The sequence below is a fragment of the Leuciscus leuciscus genome (genome assembly GCF_965113295.1).
Source record: "Leuciscus leuciscus genome assembly, chromosome: 21".
In the NCBI taxonomy this organism is placed as follows: domain Eukaryota; kingdom Metazoa; phylum Chordata; class Actinopteri; order Cypriniformes; family Leuciscidae; genus Leuciscus; species Leuciscus leuciscus.
The window spans coordinates 22,262,900-22,284,511 of NC_138745.1; the positions used below are offsets into that span (position 1 = coordinate 22,262,900).

Here is a 21,612-nt window from a genome sequence, read left to right on the forward strand (position 1 = left end):
TGCTTTAGCTTTTAACAAACTCTTCATTACACTATGCCTTGGTGACAAAACAAAATGCTCCGAACAAACATAATCCTCTGACGTGATCCGGGATGTCATTCAAATAAGGCATCCACTTGTTTCCGACGCTGGGATCCTTCTGAAGTCTGTACAGAGATGCAAACGAGCCGTTTAAACTGGACGTGTCAAATCAAACGTTCTTTCACTCTTCCATTTGTCCTGCTGACATGATCAGCAGACAAAAAAGAAAAGAAAAAGAGCAACATGTCAATTCAAAGTCAAACTAGACCAAGTACCAAAAAAGGAAAAGAAGTGAAAATGCTGACAAAATCTTTCTAGCCCTCTTGCAGTGCCTCGTGCCCACCTGCTTGATCCCACTCGTTCTCAACTCTCTTCTCCACATTGATAATTGTGGTTTACTCATGCTGATGTTCATTTCACCACAGAACAAGCCACCACATATTTTTTTCCACCACAAGACAGTTAAGACGCCCGGTTTGCTGGCGAAGTGACATTCTATATGCGTTCCTGTTCTGTTGTTTTATCCTCTGATGAGGGGCTGCAGAAAAACATCCATCACCAGGCCATGCATACAAATCTGAGCTTACCAACCACTGGGAAAAAGGAGTCTGATCCCCCCTCTCTCGCGCGCACTCACAGAAACAGACCACCTGTCAACACCCTCTCACTCTCGCTTACAGAGAAGGGATCTGAGCCCACATCATGCTGCTACACAAGTAGCACACACTCGCATACACAATTTGCTTGAAGGAAATGGAGTGGAAAAATGAAAAGAATAGTGGGCAGCCGAAAGGCAAAACTGGTGAATGTTTGCCATAGCGTCTGAGACAGACGACATCAGTGAAAACAGTTGTATAGTGTTTTGACTGGGGTGCTGATTTACTTAAGTTCAGTTAGGGCTCTGGACGATGTGTTGAATACTAACTGGCCACGGAGGCTCCGTCTCTCAGATTTATATCTCTCCTACTGTTGAGTGTTTGTGTCAGGGTTACGGTTGACATGATTACAATCCTGAGAATAAAGGAAGCGGTCCACTAAACTTCAATGATTAATACTGACTATTTGATCTCCACGGTAAACTTTCACATCCCCAATCCAAATCACAGCAGAAATATTCATATGCTCATTCCAAATAATACACAGTAGTGTTTCGATCTAAGCAAAAAAACAACAAAAAAAAAGATTGTGTTGTAGCGTGACTTACTTGTTGTTCTGAATGTCTGCCTCAAAAAGGTGTTTGGAGATAAAGTGATACTCCACTCCATCGTTTTCCTGATGTCTCTTCGATCGAGAGGTGTCTGTGAAAGATAAGGCGTAGTGAAGAGAAAGTACTTTTACATTGGGAAATAACACTTTTTATCTTAAAAAATCATTTAAAATCTTAAATGGGTACAGAGATTTGGGGATCTCAGTTGGTTTTGTGTAGTTTCACACTTAAGGCTGGAATACACTACATAACATGACTTTTTAAATCTGAAAATATATAAAAAAACACATATCATTGCTAGGACACACATGACAAATGAAAACATTGTGTTCTAAAACCGGCTCAAAATATCAAATTGTTTGCTATACTCCAACTGGATAGAATCATAATCTGAAGCTTAAAAAAAATAAAAGAATCTATGGCTAGCGATTTTCTGTGAAATCAATTCTGTCAACTGAAATCTGAAGACAGAGTCTGACTTTTGACAACTAGCGTCAACTCATCCAGACGGTAAATCGGAAAAAAGTTATGTAGTGTATTCCAGCCTTTACAAAACTTAAACCTATAGCACACCCACATGACTGGAGAACAAGAGATCTAGTACAGTTTTAGCATTTTCAACTCTCATTTTAACATAAATGTAATGGCATTAGGGCTGGAAATCTGAGCAAATCAATTCTGAAATCACAAGCTTTTGATTCAGAACAGTAAAAAAATTATTAAAAGAATTGGCTAAATTTCCAGAAGACACAATTGTTATCAAATCGAATTACACTGGTCACATTGTACAGGATGTTCTACAAGCAGCTCTCAAGGACGAGGAGGACAACCTTCTAACTTGGTACAGTACATTATGAACATATTCATTTAAAAAATTGACAAGAGGGCCCAAACTATGCAGCTGAGTAAATTCATTGACACTGGCACGACAGGAAGCGCTTTAGAGATACATTTTCACAAAGCCACTAAAAATAGGCATAAAAGCTCAATCACAAAATTTTAACAATTGATTTGGGATCTTTCAAATGATGATTGCGATTAATTGGGAAAAACTACATTTTTACCCAGCCCCAAGTGCCATTAGATACTTTGTCCCTAAATGAAGAGAAATAAAAAAGAAAAAAACCCAGCAGTGTTTCTTAGATCACTGTGTTGGAATAAGTTAGAGGTTGAAGGTGCTTCAAGAAGAACATGTGAAGAAACGTTCATTACAGACATTTCCTTGATTAAAGGGAGTTTCCCCAAGGACACTTTATTTCCCACTTAATTTTATTTAAAATAAACCACCTCTCCAAGGTCTGACACCACACCCACCCCGTCTGTCTTGGCTCAACTCACCACGAGGCTTCTAAAGGCCAGTGTGAGTGTAACGCTGCTCGTAAAGCCCCAGGAGCACATGGTACAGTACCAGCACTGAGTTTACTCTGTCCCTCATTAAGCCCCACTCCTGCTTTCAGCTGCTTATAAACTCCCGTCTTTAAATCACACGGCGCGTGCCAGTCCAGCCAGCACGGCTCCGGCGGGTACAGCCAGGGTCAAAGTTTGCCATGCAGAGAGACACAGCGGTGTGTTTAACGAGTGTCGGGGAGGTCAAAGGTCGCTGTAGAACACACCTCCGACAAATAGTCTGCAAGCCGCCAGCAGCTCCAAAACAAACTATTAAACTTTATCACCATTCCAATTCTCCTTGTTCCAGGTTTTTTCTTCCCCTGCTTTTTTCCTTCTGCTTTTTTAAGGCCCCTCTTGAATGGCCTCTATCGCTCTATCTATTTGTCATGTATTGGTCATTTTCCTGTATTCTTTTCATGCATACTTTTATATAAAAGTGACAGTAATGACATTTATAATATCACAAAACATTTCCGTTTTAATCAAATACTGTTCCGTTGAACTTTCTATTTATTAAAGAATCCCAAAAAAGGTACAACAGTTTCCGCAAAAATATTAAGCAGCACAGCTGTTTTCATCTGTGATAAGAAATGTTTCTTGAGCACCAAATCAGATCTTACAATGATTTCTGAAGGATCATATAGATAAAGACAGAGAGAGATGAGGGGAAATGTATGGGTTGGGTGGGATTAGAGTAAATTATTAGTTACCCTCAACCCATCACATATTTGATGAAGAGGCATCCCCCTCCCATGATGACAGCCCGCCGCAGACATAAGATAACATGTTATTATACCTCCTACTGCTGGTGCTCACAAAACAAAGAAAAAAAAGTAACTCCTTGTACTGCTGAAAGAAATATAATATATTTCATCTGGCATTAGCTCTGTGGCATTGGAAATGTTTTTGGTGTGGCAAAAGAATTTGAATTTCATTCTAAGATCATGGAAAATAGCAGTAAAGGCTGGAGAGGAGACAAAATGTTCAAGTGCTCCCAACTAATCGTATTCTACAATCTTGCTAGTGTTGCTGCCACGGCTGGTTTGTGTTTTAAAAGACCCAATTGTTGGAAATGTGAAGCAATCGCTCATGTTGGGCTTCTTTAGAGAAATTAAATTGAAAGATATTTAATGTTTAATCACTCCATATTAACAATGAGAGTTGGAGCTGGCAGGATTGAAATAAAAAGGGCAAAGACGACCAAAAAGCCCTTTCAAAACAGTCACTTTCCAAGAATCCATCCCTTTAATCTCAATCCTCCGTAAGGTCTGAGGGGAGGAGGGCTACATAATACAGACTAATGCCGGGGTCACATTTGTGAGCAATTAGGCAGCATTAAGGCAAAAAGCTTTGGATGAGATATTAATACCAGTGGCATTTCAAAGTGTCAGAGCCTGAATCAGACATTCTTATTAAAGCCAAGCTTGAATGTAACAAACATCTGTTATATCAACAGTCAAGGCTTTTCTAGCCACTGTCTCCAACTCCCTCAAACTCTCAAGCTCGCTTTCCTGCTTCTAAATCTGCAATTTCTCCACAGTGTCAGCCTGTTTAAATACATAAGTCACAGCCCTATTTATTTGTCCTAAAAATATCTTGTCTGGTGTATTTCCCTGGATGATGTGTTTCTGGATGCTGAAGAGAGGAAAGAGGAGTGGCAGTCATGTACACTGCTGCTAAGGACAGGGAAGTGTGTCAAGTACAGCTGTTATCAATGACAGACTGATGAGGTGACAATACTGTACCCAAAGAAAGAGTGTATAAATGGGAATATAATATTCTTTGTCGCTCACATACCCACACACACTAGGAAGGACTTACGTGGGATGGTGACACTAAAATGTTGTGGATCAGATATCAACAACTTCCTTTTGAGCTCATTCAAACCAACACCAGTAGGACCTGTAGAAGCAAACAGAGAGAGATGCAGAGACAATGAGAAAGAGTTTCTTGCTTAACAACTAGGGCTGTCACTTTTTTGAGACATAAGTGTTCATTGAATTGATTGTAAAATCGATTTTCCATGTCTAAAGACGTTTCCATTTTAAACGCCAAATATGGGCAAATCCACGAACAACTAACAGGCATTAGGACGAACGTAAAGAGGGCGCTTGAGATGCGCGTGCACAAGTCAGCAATATTCCTGATGATTTATTGGCGTGAAGTTTCGTGCACAATGACAAACAGGAGTGCAACATTCTCGAAAAACAATAAGCAGAGTGGACTGCCATAACATCAATGAAAAACATTACTGCAGTCTTCAACTTGGCTGTGTTTACGATTAGAAATGTCAAACAAATTTCGCCTACTTAGGCGATTGTAGTCCGTAGCCCGAATCTGTATCTGTATTCATGAGACTGTCTGAATACCGGCAGAATTCACATTTATGTAGTAAAAAGAGACACATTATGCTGAAGTATAATTTGCCGTTATGTATGTTTGTCAGAGCCTGCAGTTGCTGTGTGACGCGCGTTCGCTGCGGGCGTATCGTGACGAGCTGGACGCGCTCCGAAAAAAGAGTAAAGACCGTTAAAATCGATTCCCTATTTTCGTTTTCAAAACTTGTGTTGGTTGGTCCGATCGATTGTGCAATCGATTTTTGAACGTAAAGTGACAGCCCTATTAACAACATTTATTTTATTGATTTATCATACTGCCGTTTTTATATTAACAACTTAAATGTTTTTTTTTTTCCTGTCAAAAAAAAAAAAAAAAAAAAAAGACCTTTGATGAATTTAAATGTTTTATCAAAGAAACACTACCATTCAAACTTTTGGGGTCACTTATTTAATATTTTAATTTATACTTGAGTTTAAGACTTTTACATTGTTACAAAAGACTTCTATTTCCTAAAGATTTCTCAAAAAAATTGCTGTTTTTTTTATTATATATTCATCAAACTTGCTGCTAAAAAATAAAGCTTTGCCATCACAGGAATATATTACATTTAAAAAAATGTATTCACAATAATATTGTTTACTGTATTTTTAGAAAATCTTACAGACCCCAAATTTACTGTGCATAATGAGAATTTTTAATCCCAAAATTTTTATTCTTCATATTTATTAATTAAAAAATATATTTGGAAAAACATACTAATTTAACTAAAAATAATTTTATACTTATTTTGAAATTTTTATTGTGATTTTTATACTGCATTTTACTTCATGCACTAATATAAAACATTAATATTACATATAACTTTTCACTGTATTACCCAGCCCTAGGAAGGGACATGATATAGGGAAAGATTTGAGTCATCCATTTCTCATACTTGCATCTCTTTTTCACTACAAATCATGAGTTGTTCTACAGTACCTGTAGTCAAAGTCTGAACCACATATGCAGCAAAAAAAAACAAAAAAACAAAAAAAAAACACATCCCAGCAACAGAGATTCAATCCCCTCATGCAATTCTGCATGTCAAGGCCCAGTTAAAGGTAGTCCAAGATTCACACTGTATAATGCGGATAGTCAAGCGTGGTTTTTCTATTAGACTTTAAATGATTGCTATGAGACATGCACAAATCAAAATCTATATGTTAGAGAACACAAAACAGATGTTTTTCCTACTTGCAGGGAGAATACACATTTTCATTTGATGCATCATACACTTTCTCACACACACAAGCCTATGACTTCATTAGAAGCCTATGCCTTTGCAGAACATGTTATACTTATTCCACTGTATTAGAGAAGAGTAAAATGCTGATTTATTACAGAGAGGAAATAGAAAATTATTTCAAGTGTTTTAGGGTCACTGAGTAATGCAGAGCTCCTGTTTGAGCCATATGTAAAAAGTGCATATTTATGTGCAATATATATATCGTAGGTGGGAAAGGACAAAAATACACAGTAATGTTTCCTCCAACTAGCCATATTTCATCCACAAATGCTCCTTTCTCTTAAAAGGACCTACAAACTCAAACAGTATTTTCTGAGATGTTAATCTCTAGACCCCACCAGGCCCCGACTGCCTGCTTCTAGGCTCACATAGGAACCTTTTCAAAATTCTATTCACTCATCATGTGCACTTAATGAGTTTAAAGTCCTCGATCACTCATCTCTGCAGCGGCTCGCCCCATCTCTGATGTATGGCTGCTTGTGTCCCAAAAGCCACGAACAGCATTGAAACCTGTAGTCCGAGTTTAAGCACTAAGCAGCCATCCAGCTCACCAGTCTAAACAGCCTTCAACTGAGATGTTGGTGTGTCAAAGAGGTTAACTGACTTGCCTTTGTGTATTTTTCCCTGGTTATTCTGCTCATTGTCATACGCTTTAATGACCCAAACAAAAACTAGCCCTTTATTCTTCAACAGCCCCAATAAAATAACACATTTGAGTAATTGTTTTTCAATCCAAGTGTATGTGTGCACTCACGGGGGCAGGTTGCGGTGGTCATAAAAGTGTCAGTAGTCATTAGGGCGCTCATTAGAGGAGAAGGCTAATATGAAAGGCTTAATAACTTCCAGGCCAAGCGCGGAGCAGATGCAGTTAACCCTGAGGAGCTGCTAGACTGGCTAAACATGGGGGGCCGTCATCCAACCTTCTCTCAACGCTCCTAAAACACAGTCATCATGTCCTCATATCATCAGCATCAAAATATTCCACCAAGTGTGTCCGATAAATAACCTTTCTGCACATTTATGTGTGTGATAAGTTCACAAACAAAGCTTTTTTGGCAATAGTTTAAGCCTTTGTAGAGACTGGGCACTACGCTACTTGTGCAGGACCCTGCCAACTGCTCAAATGTGTAAAAATTATACTTGATAGTTCTAGGAAGAAACAACACATTGCAGCCCAAATTGTAATGTTCAATTATAAAAGCCCAGACAGAGATGTTTGGAAAGAGCATCCAAAATTGACATAAAATGAAATAGTGAATCTGATCCGACGTTTGAACCGACAGCTCCTTTAGATCACCGTTTTCCTCAATGGTCATTCTTCTGTTCGACCGTTATTCTGTCTGGGTCTGAACTACCACTATATCAACTGAAATCTTTTCAATCTTAACTCAAACATGTAGAAAAAAACAGATCATTTGCTATGTTAAATAATCAGGTTTCAGTTAAAACACTACAGCGGGTTCGCGAAGCTGCGCAGTTGTTAAATGTGTTGACTTTGGCTGGTCGATTAATATGTATCCAAATAGATAAGATCTTGATCCGTCTGGAAAGTCGTTTGAAACCCAACCACAAACCGTGGGTCAGTCGTGTTAGAGAAAGCAAAGGGGAATAAGACTATTTTGTTCAGGGGTGAATTTGCCTGACCCTGTTGTCTGCAGCCAGGAGTAAACACCTAATGGGAGTGTAAAAGTTGAATGTGCTTTCAAATGAATCACTTTCATTCAAAGACAATAGCAAGAAAAGAGAAATGACTACAACAACTACAGGAATAGAGTATTAAGAGAGATGTATGAGAGAAAAGACATTCAAATGGCATCATTGATGGCTACATTATTAAATGCAATAAAACAACTGGCAAAGATGATGAAAAAAGACAGAGGGAAAAAAAAACGTAGAAGTGCAGGCCAGGAAAAGTTAAAGCATGACCTCAAGGGACAGAATAACAGTTCAGAGAGAAAACACAGCAGACCCTTTTTCTGCATCCTTGGTTTTGTCACGTCTGATACATCCATGATGCTGCCCTCCACCTTACGAGACAAAACTCGTGAAAATATTTGCGTTAGACCGCATGAGGTGCAAATTACCAAAGGGGAATCCAGACAGTACAAAAAGCTTGATTAATTAAACAGACCACCTTATACATTCGCTCACACAGGCATGTGAAAACACACTCCATTAATTACATGCACCAACAAAACTGTGATAGAATCCATATGCCATGTTGCGTTCACAAACACACGGGCTGGTCTATTGCGATGAACCATGACCCAGTGCTACCTCACAGATTTGTACGTGAAATATTTTATACACCTGGTCAACATTACTTGTCAGTATATGAGGACATTTTCACAACAACAAACCCCTTAGAGTGGGAAAAATAAATTATGAACTTAATTCATAGTGGAGGAGGTCGATGAGAAGAGGGTAATGTAGCATTTCAACATTATAAAAAAAAAAGAAAAAAAAAAGGGAACCTGAAACCCTCAAACTATCTGTCATGCAAATCTAAATGACTTTTTATTCACACTTTTATGAAACACTTAATTCATTGTTCTGGCCTCTATATCCTCTGTCCAGAATAACTGGCAAACAAACACCAAATCTGACATTCGAAAATGTAATATTTCAAGGTTTTTTTCACTTTGTAAAGTTGACGTCTCACTGGAGTTTCGCTCTCGCTGTTCCCTTGAAAACAAGTGTTAACAATTCTTTGGTGAATAATATTAAGGAGGAATAAAATGTTCCGTTAGAACACCAGCACAGCGAATGAAGTGCCACATAGATGAATTAATCCTCAGCTGGTCCCGTCAGCTCCAGGGGTCTTCAGAGGGCTGGGTTTGAGTGAAAGTCCCACAGCAGAAAAAGAATGATGGGTTTCAGTCAAGTGCTGTTGTGGGTAAAGCACTGTTTGTGTGGAGCCTCAAAACTGTGATTTGATTTGTGCAGTGGTCTCAACAGTAGTAAAAACAAATAAGAAAAATACCAAGCGCGCATGCTTGAACTAACCAAACTAAATACAGCAGAGACTATTTTTTTGAAATTCCATTTTGTCATTTCTGAATTTAAAAAAAGGAAAAAAAGACACCAAATTTGTCATACTTACCAACTAACACGACAAGTCTGTGTCTGTCTCCGTGTTTTCTGCGGTAGGTTGTCACCTCTTCATAAGTCGGCACATCAGCTGTGTCATACTGCTCACTTTTCTTACATTCATACATGGACTTATTTGTCTTCTTATCTCTTCTGCTGAGACGAAAACTCCTTCGCAGACCCGCTGAGGAGGAAGAAGTGAGGGAGAAACAAATAAGACAAAAGAACAACAAGCTTGTCTGACATTCTTATGTGCATTTGAGAATGAGGATATGATGGAGTCATAGAAGTCTTATCGGATCTTAAACACTTACGCTTAAAGTTCTGCACATTTCCTCAGAATTGTGACACACATCATACTAGCCATAAAAAGATTTTATTTGATTTCTTTATTTTTTGTATTCTGATATATTACTATTATGCTTTTATTTACACTATTGTTCAAAAGTTTGGGGGTGGTAAGGTTTTTAAAATATTTTTGAAAGATGAGAAAGGTTTACCTAGGCTGCATTTATCTGATCAAAAATAGAGTAAAAATAGTAATATTGTGATAGATATATATATATATATATATATAAAAATAAATGACCTACCTAGGTATATATAAATATATATCTTGAAAAACCACCTTTTAAAAGGTGTTTTTTTTTTCTTCCTTCATATCATTATGATGTATATATTTTTTTTATTATTATTGGCAATGTTCTACATATCCCCCACTCTTTACGTGTTTATTCATTAAATATTTTGGCATATTGGTCACACTTTCATCCACCGTTAAGTGTTCAGTACTCTTTGTTCCATTTACCACATTTTACCATATCTAAGCTAATTCCGCAGATTTTCCCTGAAAAATAAGCACGGAAAATCCGAAAAACGTCCACAGATTCCGTCTGGGCCCGATCATAACAGATTTTCCTGTGCGCCATCATCATATGAACCGACTTGTGGTTCTTTCATCCACATCCAGGTAACAAAACGACCAGACTGAAATATCTGAGGCTACGTTTTTCAAGGGGACATGGCAGGAGGTGGGCTATTTCAGGACACGGTCATAGCTAAGTGTGGTTTTTCATGCCCTAAAAGGTTGTTAGGAACGTCACCACAAAACTTCCTGTCTGATTACTCTGGACAGCACCAGTCTGTCTTTAATGACCCCAGACTATATCAAAACTCAAAACGTACCCCTCATTTAAGCAGCATGGTTTTATATTCATGACAGATGCTAGTTAGTCTAGCACAGCCCCAAACCAGAGACACCTAATACCCCATCGCTGCACAAGGCATTTTCCCCTCCCGCCTCCACAGCACTTTTTTTTTTCAAGATGTGATTAATGAACGCAGGGATATGATGCAAGATGCCCAAGTAAGATTACGGCAGTAAGAAAATTATGGACTGAGAAGGGGAATGAAAAAAAAAAAACTTGATCCAGTCCCCCTTTAATACTTTCCACAGTACAGAGAGACCGCGGAGCACAGATGTGCGGCCGTGGAGAGATCCTGCATTCTTTACAGCTTGTTCTTTTCCACACAGTCACCTAATAAGGGCTTGTGGGGACCTACGCTGGGATTCAAATGAAACACACCGTAAGTCAAGCGCCTGCTGTACCACAACACAAGTGTTTGTGTGGTTCCACAGTGGGGATTTGGTTACAAGTGTTTAGAACAGAGCATTCTTCCACTCAGGCTAACCTGTGGTCTTCTGCTGCTCGTGCCACTTGACGTCTAGCAATCATGCTAAAACTCAGCCCTGACTACAGCAAAAACTACATTATTATAAGAAGGTAGGCATAAAGGTATGCTTAATCTGACAAATATCAACATTTGATGGAGAAAAAAAAAAGTACTAGTTTCCAATTTGAAAGAAACAATCCCTTCGAAAGGATGTGACCGTGACCTTTAATAAACTGAAACAGTGAGTGGCTTGTTCTGTTCAATTTTAGTCTTTTTCAGATTCAACAGTTGATTGACTCTGGCAATGGGAAGCTCCATTTTCCCGAGCACAGCGCAGGTGCATAGCTTTCATTACGGCTGCTAGGCTGTGGCTAGTCAATGAAAATTGCAGTTCTCTGTATGAAGAGGCTTCGTAATCGGGACCCTTCAAAACCACTTAAAGCAGGATAGACGGCATCATCCAAATAGCCGAAATATTGCCTTCCATCTCAATAAGGATAAATAAATCAAGGCTCAGATAGCAAGCAACTATACCCCACTCTTGAACTCGAGTCCCCGAAACTGATTGAGGCTGAATTAGAAAAAAAGCATGGAAATTAATCAATTCTAGTCATAGCAGAAATGTTTCTACATTTTGATATGACAGACGGCAGCTTGAGTATATTAGAAATGCTCAGGCAAGTGCCTTCTGGTTTGGGGATGAAGATAAATATAAAAAGAGAAAGCCAACTAGCCAAGGACAGTCATAAAATTCCTCCCATTTCCCCTCTGAATATGACAGTACAGGCTAGAAGACCGACACGTGCTCGCTGCAGAGGCCCAAACCTGCACCTCCTAATGGCGTGCACTGTTGCGTGACGAGTTAATTGGACCTCAGAGCTACGCAACCTACCATCACCAACTAGCAGTTCACAAATCAAACCTGTTCTTCCACTGAGACATGGAAGGAAAAACAATGAAAAGGCCCAAATTCAGTGTAAACACAGAAAGACACGCGCTGCCGCCGCACACACAATCGCCTGAAAGCTGCTGTGGCTCCCGAATGCCCATTTTCCACAGCAATAATATCTTACAGTCGTGGAAGAAATTTAGTACATCTGTGAGGTGAAAGCCCTGAGGGATTTAAAACGTGAAGGACTACAAGGGGTAATAACCTTCAAACACATTAACTCCCTGTATGGATACGGAATGATGCACATTCACATTTATCAAAAAGATAAGGTAACCAAAAAAGGTCAACGAGGGGAATCGTAATACTCTGTAGAGTGATCAGTCAAACTGAAAATGATTTCATAGAGCTCTCCTATTTTTCCATCATTTTTTGGTTTACAATCTGCGACTAATTCTTTTATCTATTATTTGGGATTGGATAATCCTTGTCCTGTGCTTGTAAGTCATATTTAATCATGCAGTGTATTTTCAGAAGAATGGCACTTGTTACAGATTCAGAGAATTAAGGATATGGATATGATTGAACAGAGTTAGCTGTATTTCAGTTAGAGTAGTTTCAAGGCTTTGAGAAAAGAGGAAATGAACTCAAATAAAGTTCTCTCTTGTGAAATACCTCGGCCTACACCTTCCACCCCAAACAAGGTTAACGGAGAGCCCCATGTTGAGCATGTGAATGATCCATTCACTCACTCCCACCCTCTTTTACGGTCATCTGTGGAAGGGTTTAACAGTAGTGTACAGGCCCCTGGGGTGGTGTCTGAGGGACCCCCAGCATCAAACATTGAGTTTCCGGTACAAATCGCACGTACCAGAATCGTCTGATCTCATCTCATGTGCACACTAACTATATTCCATCTCTTGTAAGGGAAACCAGTCTCCAACAAACGCTTTACCAAGCACAGTTATCTTTCAGCATTCCCACAGATAAGCACAAACTGGCTGCCTGGATCCAGGGGAGAAGATGGATAACTCTCACAGGCAACGATTAAAGAAAAACAAGTATTTAGTAGAGCTATTTGAAATATGTATTGGGCACAGCTTTGAATCATGTTGAACTCGTTAAGAATAGCCGTCTAGGGGAAACACACTGTAGGAGTGGATTCCATTGTGCTGCATAAGTGGAAAGTCGTGTTCTGCCCAAGTGTTACAGGCTTGCGCTGAATACCGACTCTTCGTTCCTGTTGGCCGGAGGAGAACAGACTTGTATCAAGGAGTGATATTTGTTTTTCCTCTGTCCTATCCCAAATTCCAAATTTAGAGAAAGGATTGTTTGAATTTCTTAGAGCCATAATTAAATATCAAAATATATATTATATATTTGTAAACAATTATACAAATATGCCATTTATATGTAATCATAAACTGATAACATATATACATTAAATGCAATGCAAGTCACTTTGGATAAAAGGTATCTGGTAAAAGCATTAATACAAGTGAAAGTTTAAATATTATGAAGCCTGATAAATATGATCGTTGACAGTTGCTTTTTGTGCTTTGATGTTACAAATATGAATTGAATAGGTTGAGTTTATATATATATATATATATATATATATATATATATATATATATATATATATATATATATATATATATATATATATATATATATATATATATATATATATATGTATACACACAAATATTAATACAATATTTATAATTTTTAATGTATATTTATAATAGATGAGGTAGAGTTTATCTATACAAATATTAATTTTATATATATATATATATATATATATATATATATATATATATATATATATATATATATATATAAAAAAAAGCATAATACTTTTTGTGTGTGTGGGGGGGTTAGGGTTAGGTTTCCAGTGATCCATCGCAGTCAAATTTGAACTCTGACCGACCGGAGTGAGCCCAAGTGGGCCCAAGTGGGCTTAGACATCAGCCGTTAAGGCCCTGGAGCTCAGCTCTCAACGTGGCTTAACAGTAACCCTCTAACTCACAGACAAACTGAGTGGGCTGCCAGGTCAAGCCGGTGTAGTCATCACTAGCAGGTTTAGTAAGTATCTGAACTACAAATCCAAGAGGCTAGTTGGAGGAAACAGCCCTCCTGTTAGTCTCATCAATCACCTGTTCCTTCCATCAGAGATACAAAACACCCACATGCAAACATCACGAACAGACACACAAAATCTATTCACTGAACCGCTGCAAAGTCTGGCCATTTCTGACCCCCACAGATGGATAGCCAAACACGGAGTAAAGGACATTGAGACTATAATCATCTACTTTATGTACTGGCTACAAATCAGTCGAAGAGACTCATATTTGCTCTCAATGTCCATGGCTAATTCAAATCTAGTCTACCATACACACAAAATTAGAGACACTGCCAAACGACTCCTCCAAATTAAGATCCCAGTGACTTCAGCCGATTATAGTAAAGTGTATCCACCTGAGCCGGGGTCAGTGTGGGGAAAAGCGTGGTAATCGAAAGCTGTGCACAGCTACAGGCCTTGAGGCTTCTGGCCCCGGTGCTCCTCCTCCAGGAGTGAACCTGTGGACAGATGAGATAAACTCATTTTGGAAATGGAGCTTTTTTTATTTCAGTCTAAAACACGTCTCCATTTTTCCATAACTCCTGCCTTAATTGGATTCCGGGGGCTGATGGCTTTCCCAGCTTTAGCTTCTCCCCCCAAATGTTTTCATTTTTTTGTTCTTTCTTCTGACTCCCGTCGCCTTTCCTCCCTGTTTTTACTTATTCCTAAATTGTGGTCACCCTCATAGTGCAGAGGTCATTAGGATTAGCTGATCACGGCAAACCTGTATTCACATCGCATTCATTTTGCAAAACAGGAATATAGAAAACACTATTTGCAAATAGAGCAATGTTTCCACCCAATATGTTTCAATTCAATAGTATCACAAAATTGTAACCACTGTGACTCTTAATTTTTGTCAATCAACTTATGTCTGAGAGTGATAGCATGTCTGATAGCACTGGGAGGAAATTGTAGCTAATTATCAGACTGAATATTCAAGTCACATGTCTTTTCTCAATGTGTATCTAGAAATGTATTTGGTAAATATGTTGTCTTCCAATTGTCGTCTTAAGGCTGGAATACTCTACACAACGGATTTCTTTGCATCGATTTTTAACCCGAATTACAGTTTGGATGCTGGTGATAGTTGCTGAAAGTCAGAGTAGGTCTGCAGATTTTGGGCAGTCTAGAGTTAACAGACTTCACAGAAAATCGCATAGTGTATGGTGGGCTCACACTCTACAGATTCTAATTCAATCCAGTCTGAGGATATCAAACATGTTTGTATTTTGAGCCGATTTTAGAGCATATCTTTTCTGAGTTAGTGTGTTCGGAGGGACCTGAAAGTCTGGTAGTGAGTGATCATCAGTCTTTTAGTGCATGATGCCCAGTTTTACTCTAACTTTTTTTAAAGTCAGAAAATGTATGATGCCTAGTGTTTGCAAAATGTTCTATTGTAATAAATTGTAAGATATAATATATTCCTTATTCATTGTAATATACTGATTTAGAAACCGTTTGTGCTGCTTCATATTTTTTTTGTAAGAATGTAAAAGTCTTTACTGCCATTTTGCAACTGCCATGCTGAATAAAAGTATACATTTTATTAAAATAAATAAATAAAATTAACTGATCCCAGGCTTTTGAATGATAGTTTATGGATGGAAACCCAGCTACTAGTGTAGCTTTTAAAGGTTTGTTCTGTTTACCATGTTCAAAGCAATACATACATTTTCTTTTCTCTCACACACATGCACAAACACACATGTGCACTGGTTCAGCTGAAAACCTTACTGCTGACATACATGAATGGATGGCACACTTGGGATTAAGACTAATACTCCTTGCACGCCTGACACCCCTTCATCCCACTGACACAGGGTGGAGCAGAACTAGCAAAGCATCCGTGTTTTACAGTCTTACATTACTACCACACCAGGTTCAAATCATAACAGCGAATTAGACCGCAGGCAAGACAGAGTACAATGATGGGACTTGTAAGTTTTACGTTTTCTAAAGAAGTTAAAAAAAAATATTCTCCTGTTACATGGAATATGTAATGCATGGCAGGGCACGGAAGCTGGAAGGAGCTGTTCAGGGACCAGCCCTTGAGGTTCTTAGGCTGTTGGGAGGAAGAGGAGAGGCTGAGGTCAGAAGGCTGGTAATGAAAGCGTGGAAGAAAACAGGACGGCAGATTAAAAAAAGAAAAAGCGAGAGGCGCAGCGTTGAAAAGGTTATCCCTATTGAATGACGGAGCTTGATTGAGCTTGGCAGACGGGACTGCACGGCTTTATTTATAAACTTTCTACCCACAGGATCGAAATCAAAAGAGTTCAAATGAGTGGCCAGCGGCTTAGGGTTTACACAAACAGACTAATGTCTACTAGTCATTAGACAGAGAGAGAGAGAGAGAGAGAGAGAGAGAGAGAGAGAGAGAGAGAGAGAGAGAGAGAGAGAGAGAGAGAGAGAGAGAGAGAGAGAGAGAAAACAAGCGTGAGACAAACAAAGACAAAGGAGAAGGAAGAAAAGGCTGAATCTGGACAATTGAGACAAAAAAAGTTTGTAAAACAAGCAGCAAACGAAAAACAGGAGGGAAAACAGAGTACAGTGGCCCCAAAAAGGCAACATTATCAAAATATAACAAAAGAAGAATCTAATTAAGATACATATAATATACAATTAATAGACATCAACACAATATACCATTCAAAAGGTTGGGGTCAGGAAGTTTTTGTTAAATTAATACATTTTATTCAGCGAGGCTGCATTAAATTGATCAAAAGTGACTGTAAATAAAATTTTAAATAACATTAATAATGTTACTCAAGACTAAATAAATGATGTTCTTTTGAACTTTTTATTCATCAAAGAATCCTGAAAAAAACAACCGTTTCCAACATTGATAATAATAAGAAATGTTTCTTGAGCAGCAAATCAGCATATTAGAATGATTTCTGAAGGATCATGTGACACTGAAGACTGGAGTAATGATGCTTTCTTTGCCATCACAGGAATAAATTACATTTTAAAATATATTCAAATAGAAAACAGTTATTTTAAATTGCAATATTATTTAATTACTACTGTTCTTACAGTATTTTGATCAAATAAATACAGCCTTGCTGAAGATTAATATAAAAAAAAAAAACACTAACAACTTTTGATAAATATCTTTATATCAAAATGTACAAATAAATATCAATATTTACCTTCATAATAATCTAACATTCACTGAAATGGAAGAATGAAACAACGGCTTTGGACAAATTAGGGAACGGATACCTCAAGTGGATGTAGAATGGAGTGATTACAAAACATTAAGCAGGGAGGGGAAATTGCTGTGAACTGAAACCATAGACCCTTGCAAAAGACAAATAAGTGATTTTTGTACTACTCGAGATATTTAATACTTAAGGACCCACGGAAATACTGTACGTTTTGCGGCCACTGTATAGAGCTGTCCCTGACGGGCATACTGAACAACAGAATACATGAGTCTGTGCGGTAACAGATAATGAGAATGCTACGGCACACTCATTTTCCACACACTGACGCTAGAGATGGAAACCAGACTAAGGCCTGACTGAGAGCTGGCCTTCAAACAGCCCAATGTCCAACACACACCACATCAAGAGCCCGCCGGACCTCCACCACAAAGCCTGGAAATAAACCAGTGCTTTTCAATGCAATATGTTGAACATTTACACAAAGCTATTTAAACTAAAAACACTGCCAACACACAGGAAAATCAGAAAGTACAGCTGCTCAGAGTGGCTATATGAGAAACGAAAGCACATTTGGCTCTTTTACAACAGGACTGGGAGAAAACTGATTACTTGGAGTTCAGTATGTTTCAATTCTCCACTTTGCATTGTGGATAAGACTCAACAACACTCAGGAATCGCTACTGACAATAACAATGTCAATCTTGGAGGAAACGTACAAAGCACATGGTCATGACCGAGAAACTAAAGACAAAAAAAAAGCAGACTACACCAAAAGGGGAAGTCAGCAGGCTGATTAAGTCGACCACTTATAAAAGAAGAGATATGCAAAATAAGCCAGAAGGAAGCTTGACAATGATACTATAGGACATGCAACAGCGTGCAGCCACATGTCAAAAAAGATTCTTGTCCGACGGAGCAGACACACACAGAGAAGGAGTGGGAGGGAGAAGATTGAGAGCTAACAGCACAAGAAACTGTTACAAGAGAATGACACAGAACGGGATATACACACTCTTTTATCAGTAATATGAATCAGACAGGAGAGAGAGGAGTGCTATGGGACAGAGGAGACACAAAGCATAATCAAAAAGAGCTCACCAATTTGGAGTCCACTTAAATAGGAAGCAAACTCATTGTCCTCTTCAAATTATGAAAAGCAGAAGGAACCAAGACAGATTTATATTAGAGAGAAAGATAAGAACACTACTGCATACTGAAAGATGAGCAAAACAGATTGCCAATTGCAAAAAAGACTGTCAATACAGCTTATAGTAATATAAACAAAACTGACAATGATTACACTACCGTTCAAAAGTAGGAGGTCAGTACAATTTTTACTGTATTTCTGATCAAACAAATACAGCCTTGAGCATAAACGATCTTTTTAAAAAACATTAAAAAATCTTACTGACAACAAACTTTTGAACGGTTTACAGACAAGCACAAAGGTCATATTTCCTTCATCTATTGATCCTCTACAACTAAACCAGGTGGACAGATCTATTGGCAGTGTTCGCATTCAACATCCACGACTTTCCATGAGGGCCATAAACTTCAGATTTCTTTTGTCTATTAGACACAACACATAATGCATTCAATACATACCTTACAGATGGGGTAAAAATAAGTTAAAACATATTTTGCGTCTCTCACAACAATAAGACTATGAAATACTGGGGGAATATGTTCACAATCACATTCACACGGTCTATCATAGAGAAAGACTAAAACGGGTGGGATTCATTTGAGAACTCATCATTCTAATCTCATTTAAAGTGTAAGGCATAGTTGGTCAGGCAAATAGGGATGTATTGTGTGCTTGTGAATGTGTGTTTTAGTATACAGTATGAGAGAGATACAGTAGGGTGATGAACTCTTGGCCCCTTTACACACTCTGCTACGCTCCATTAGGCTGTTGTGGACCAATGAATTCTAATCAACCATATCTTCATTGTTCGGGTACTCTATTACCACATACAGGGGTCCCCAGCCAATGATCTAATGGCTATGATATTTCATAGGCAAACCAGAGTTAGTCTGAAAGGTGTACCTTCAATCTCCTCCACTGGGAAAGCAAAGAAAGGAATTTGATAAACAAAAAAAGATTAAAAACAGATCAAGAAAGTGATGGGAGAAGCAAATTAATGGAGGAAGAAGAAACTGACCTACCCCATTCGACTGTCTCATCATCTTATAAAGGAAAAAAATAAAAGGAAAGATAAAGTCATGTGACTAGAAGTACACATTACAAACATGATTTGAAATATAAAAAATTAAAGGGACAGTTATAAAGATTTGGAACGACATCAGGATTATTCAATGTTTCAATGTTTCAATTGAACTATGCTTTTAAATGTTGAACAAATGTAAAAATATGTTTGTGTTCTATGAAAAGTCTTCAGTATGCCATTAAGTGGTAAACCATTGCTTACCTCATAGGAAACTGCAGCTACAGAACAACTAACAGTTCATAACAGCAGAGAAAGTGTGTATTTGAGTGTGCATGTGCAGGCCTGAAGACATGGGAACATTTGGAGTCACTTTAAAAGCTTCCTCCAGTTCATGTGGTCTCAATTCTACTAAACAAGCTTAAATCAAAACACACACGAGCAAAGGGCAGCATCTACACAGCCTGCCATACACATCCACACAGTCCTGCCAAGAAAGCAAGACCATGAAGAGAAGGATGGAGGGCAGTAAAATCTTTTGTGTGCTATCAGTCAGGAGAATCCTTAGGCATCTTTCTTGTTGGTGTGACCCAAACGAAAAAAAGGGGGATCCAAGGATGTTTAAGGTTTAGGACAAGAAGTGAAGCTACTAAGCTTAGGATTAGAAAAAATGGGTAAGATTTACTAAATTAAAATGAATAACTGTCACCTCTGTCCAGAAAAATGGAACCTGTGCAAGGCAAGTGCATGAAGCAGTAAACTTTCCTACACCTAGCACGTCTTTCTAGCCATTGTCAGTAATATATGATCCTTTTTTTAAAAATGGCTTTTGGCCACAGAGTAAAAAAAAAAAAAAAAGCTACCACAGACTGGACTGCGCGAACTCATTGAAATTATGCAATTTTTACATGACAGAATAATTCCAAAAAGATAACAGATGCCTTTTGCCTCCCACAATTTATACATTAATCTAGAACAGATGATTATTACAAATAAGTAGGGATGGTGAGTGTAGATTAAAGGGGTGTTTAAATTGTTTCCATATCTACAGTTATGACAGAACAATTGGATTAAAATTATATCTGGTCAAACAAACATCTAAAAGGGCACAAACCAAAGCACGTGGACGGGCATGAATAGACCAACTGATTCATTGTTTATATACACAGATTTACATCAATCCCATTGTAGATTCCACATGTTCTGTTTATATCTACTTTAATCAATGTAATATATATCTATTTACAAGTGCATTACTGTACATGTATCCCAAACAAAACTGCTCCACATGCAATGTGACAACATTATGATGACAACAAGAAGCTTGTGATCAGTGGTCCTAAACAAGTTAGGATGATCATACATTAGATTGCATGTAAATGTAGCTTGTGTAACCAGAAGACACATTAATCATGAGAAAGATAATCATGAGAGGTGAATGAGACAATATGTGCTAACCTATTTGTAAACAAAATAAACAGATATTAACTGACTGGTTAAAGGGTTAGTTCACCCAAAAATGAAAATTCTGTCAGTAATTACTCACCCTCATGTTGTTCCAACCCCGTAAGACCTTCGTTCATCTTCGGAACACAAATTAAGATATTTTTTATTAAATCCGAGAGCTATCTCACTCCTCCATAGGCTTCTAAGGGACTGAAACTTGCTGGCCCAGAAAAGTTATTAAAGAGATCGTTAATATAGTCCAAGTGACTACAGTGGCTCAATCTTAAGTTTATAAAGCGACGAAAATACTTTTTGTGCGCAAAAAAACACAAAAATAACGATTTTATTCCACTATTTATTTCCTTCTCTCTGGGCCTCGAGTTATTTCACGTAGTGTTTTAACGCAGCGCGTCTGTGTTGCACGTCACCACGTAGGCTCACTATTGGCCGATGCTGGTCATGTGTGTCATGCGTGTGGCGTACAACACAGACGCGCTGCGTTAAAACACTACGTGAAATAACTCGAGGCCCAGAGAGAAGGAAATGAATAGTGGAATAAAGTCGTTATTTTTGTGTTTTTTTGCGCACAAAAAGTATTTTCGTCGCTTTATAAACTTAAGATTGAGCCACTGTAGTCGCTTGGACTATATTAACGATCTCTTTAATAACTTTTCTGGGCCAGCAAGTTTCAGTCCCTTAGAAGCCTATGGAGGAGTGAGATAGCTCTCAGATTTAATAAAAAATATCTCAATTTGTGTTCCAAAGATGAACGAAGGTCTTACGGGGTTGGAACAACATGAGG

The 21,612-nt window shown here is 38.2% G+C and overlaps 1 protein-coding gene and 1 long non-coding RNA gene across 4 annotated transcripts in view; one reads left to right on the plus strand and one right to left on the minus strand.

The window, feature by feature from the left end:
- The window catches only part of mpp7a (MAGUK p55 scaffold protein 7a), a 128,468-nt gene that overhangs the window by 11,075 nt on the left and 95,781 nt on the right, over positions 1-21,612 (minus strand). For both annotated transcript variants that reach the window (XM_082151732.1, XM_082151731.1), the window contains 3 exons: positions 9,346-9,516; positions 4,439-4,519; positions 1,226-1,319 (listed from right to left, as the gene is read on the minus strand). In XM_082151732.1, the coding sequence (XP_082007858.1) occupies positions 1,226-1,319; positions 4,439-4,519; positions 9,346-9,516 (346 nt within the window). The remainder of the gene's footprint in view (positions 1-1,225; positions 1,320-4,438; positions 4,520-9,345; positions 9,517-21,612) is intronic.
- Positions 13,717-21,612, plus strand: part of LOC309485106 — a 167,730-nt gene continuing 159,834 nt past the window's right edge. Inside the window, exons 1-2 of one of the 2 annotated variants that reach the window (XR_014201063.1) lie at positions 13,717-15,153; positions 15,215-20,871. This is a non-coding gene — a long non-coding RNA (uncharacterized lncRNA). Of the gene's footprint in view, positions 15,154-15,214 lie in introns of both variants that reach the window. The other variant, XR_014201064.1, reaches the window with a different exon arrangement.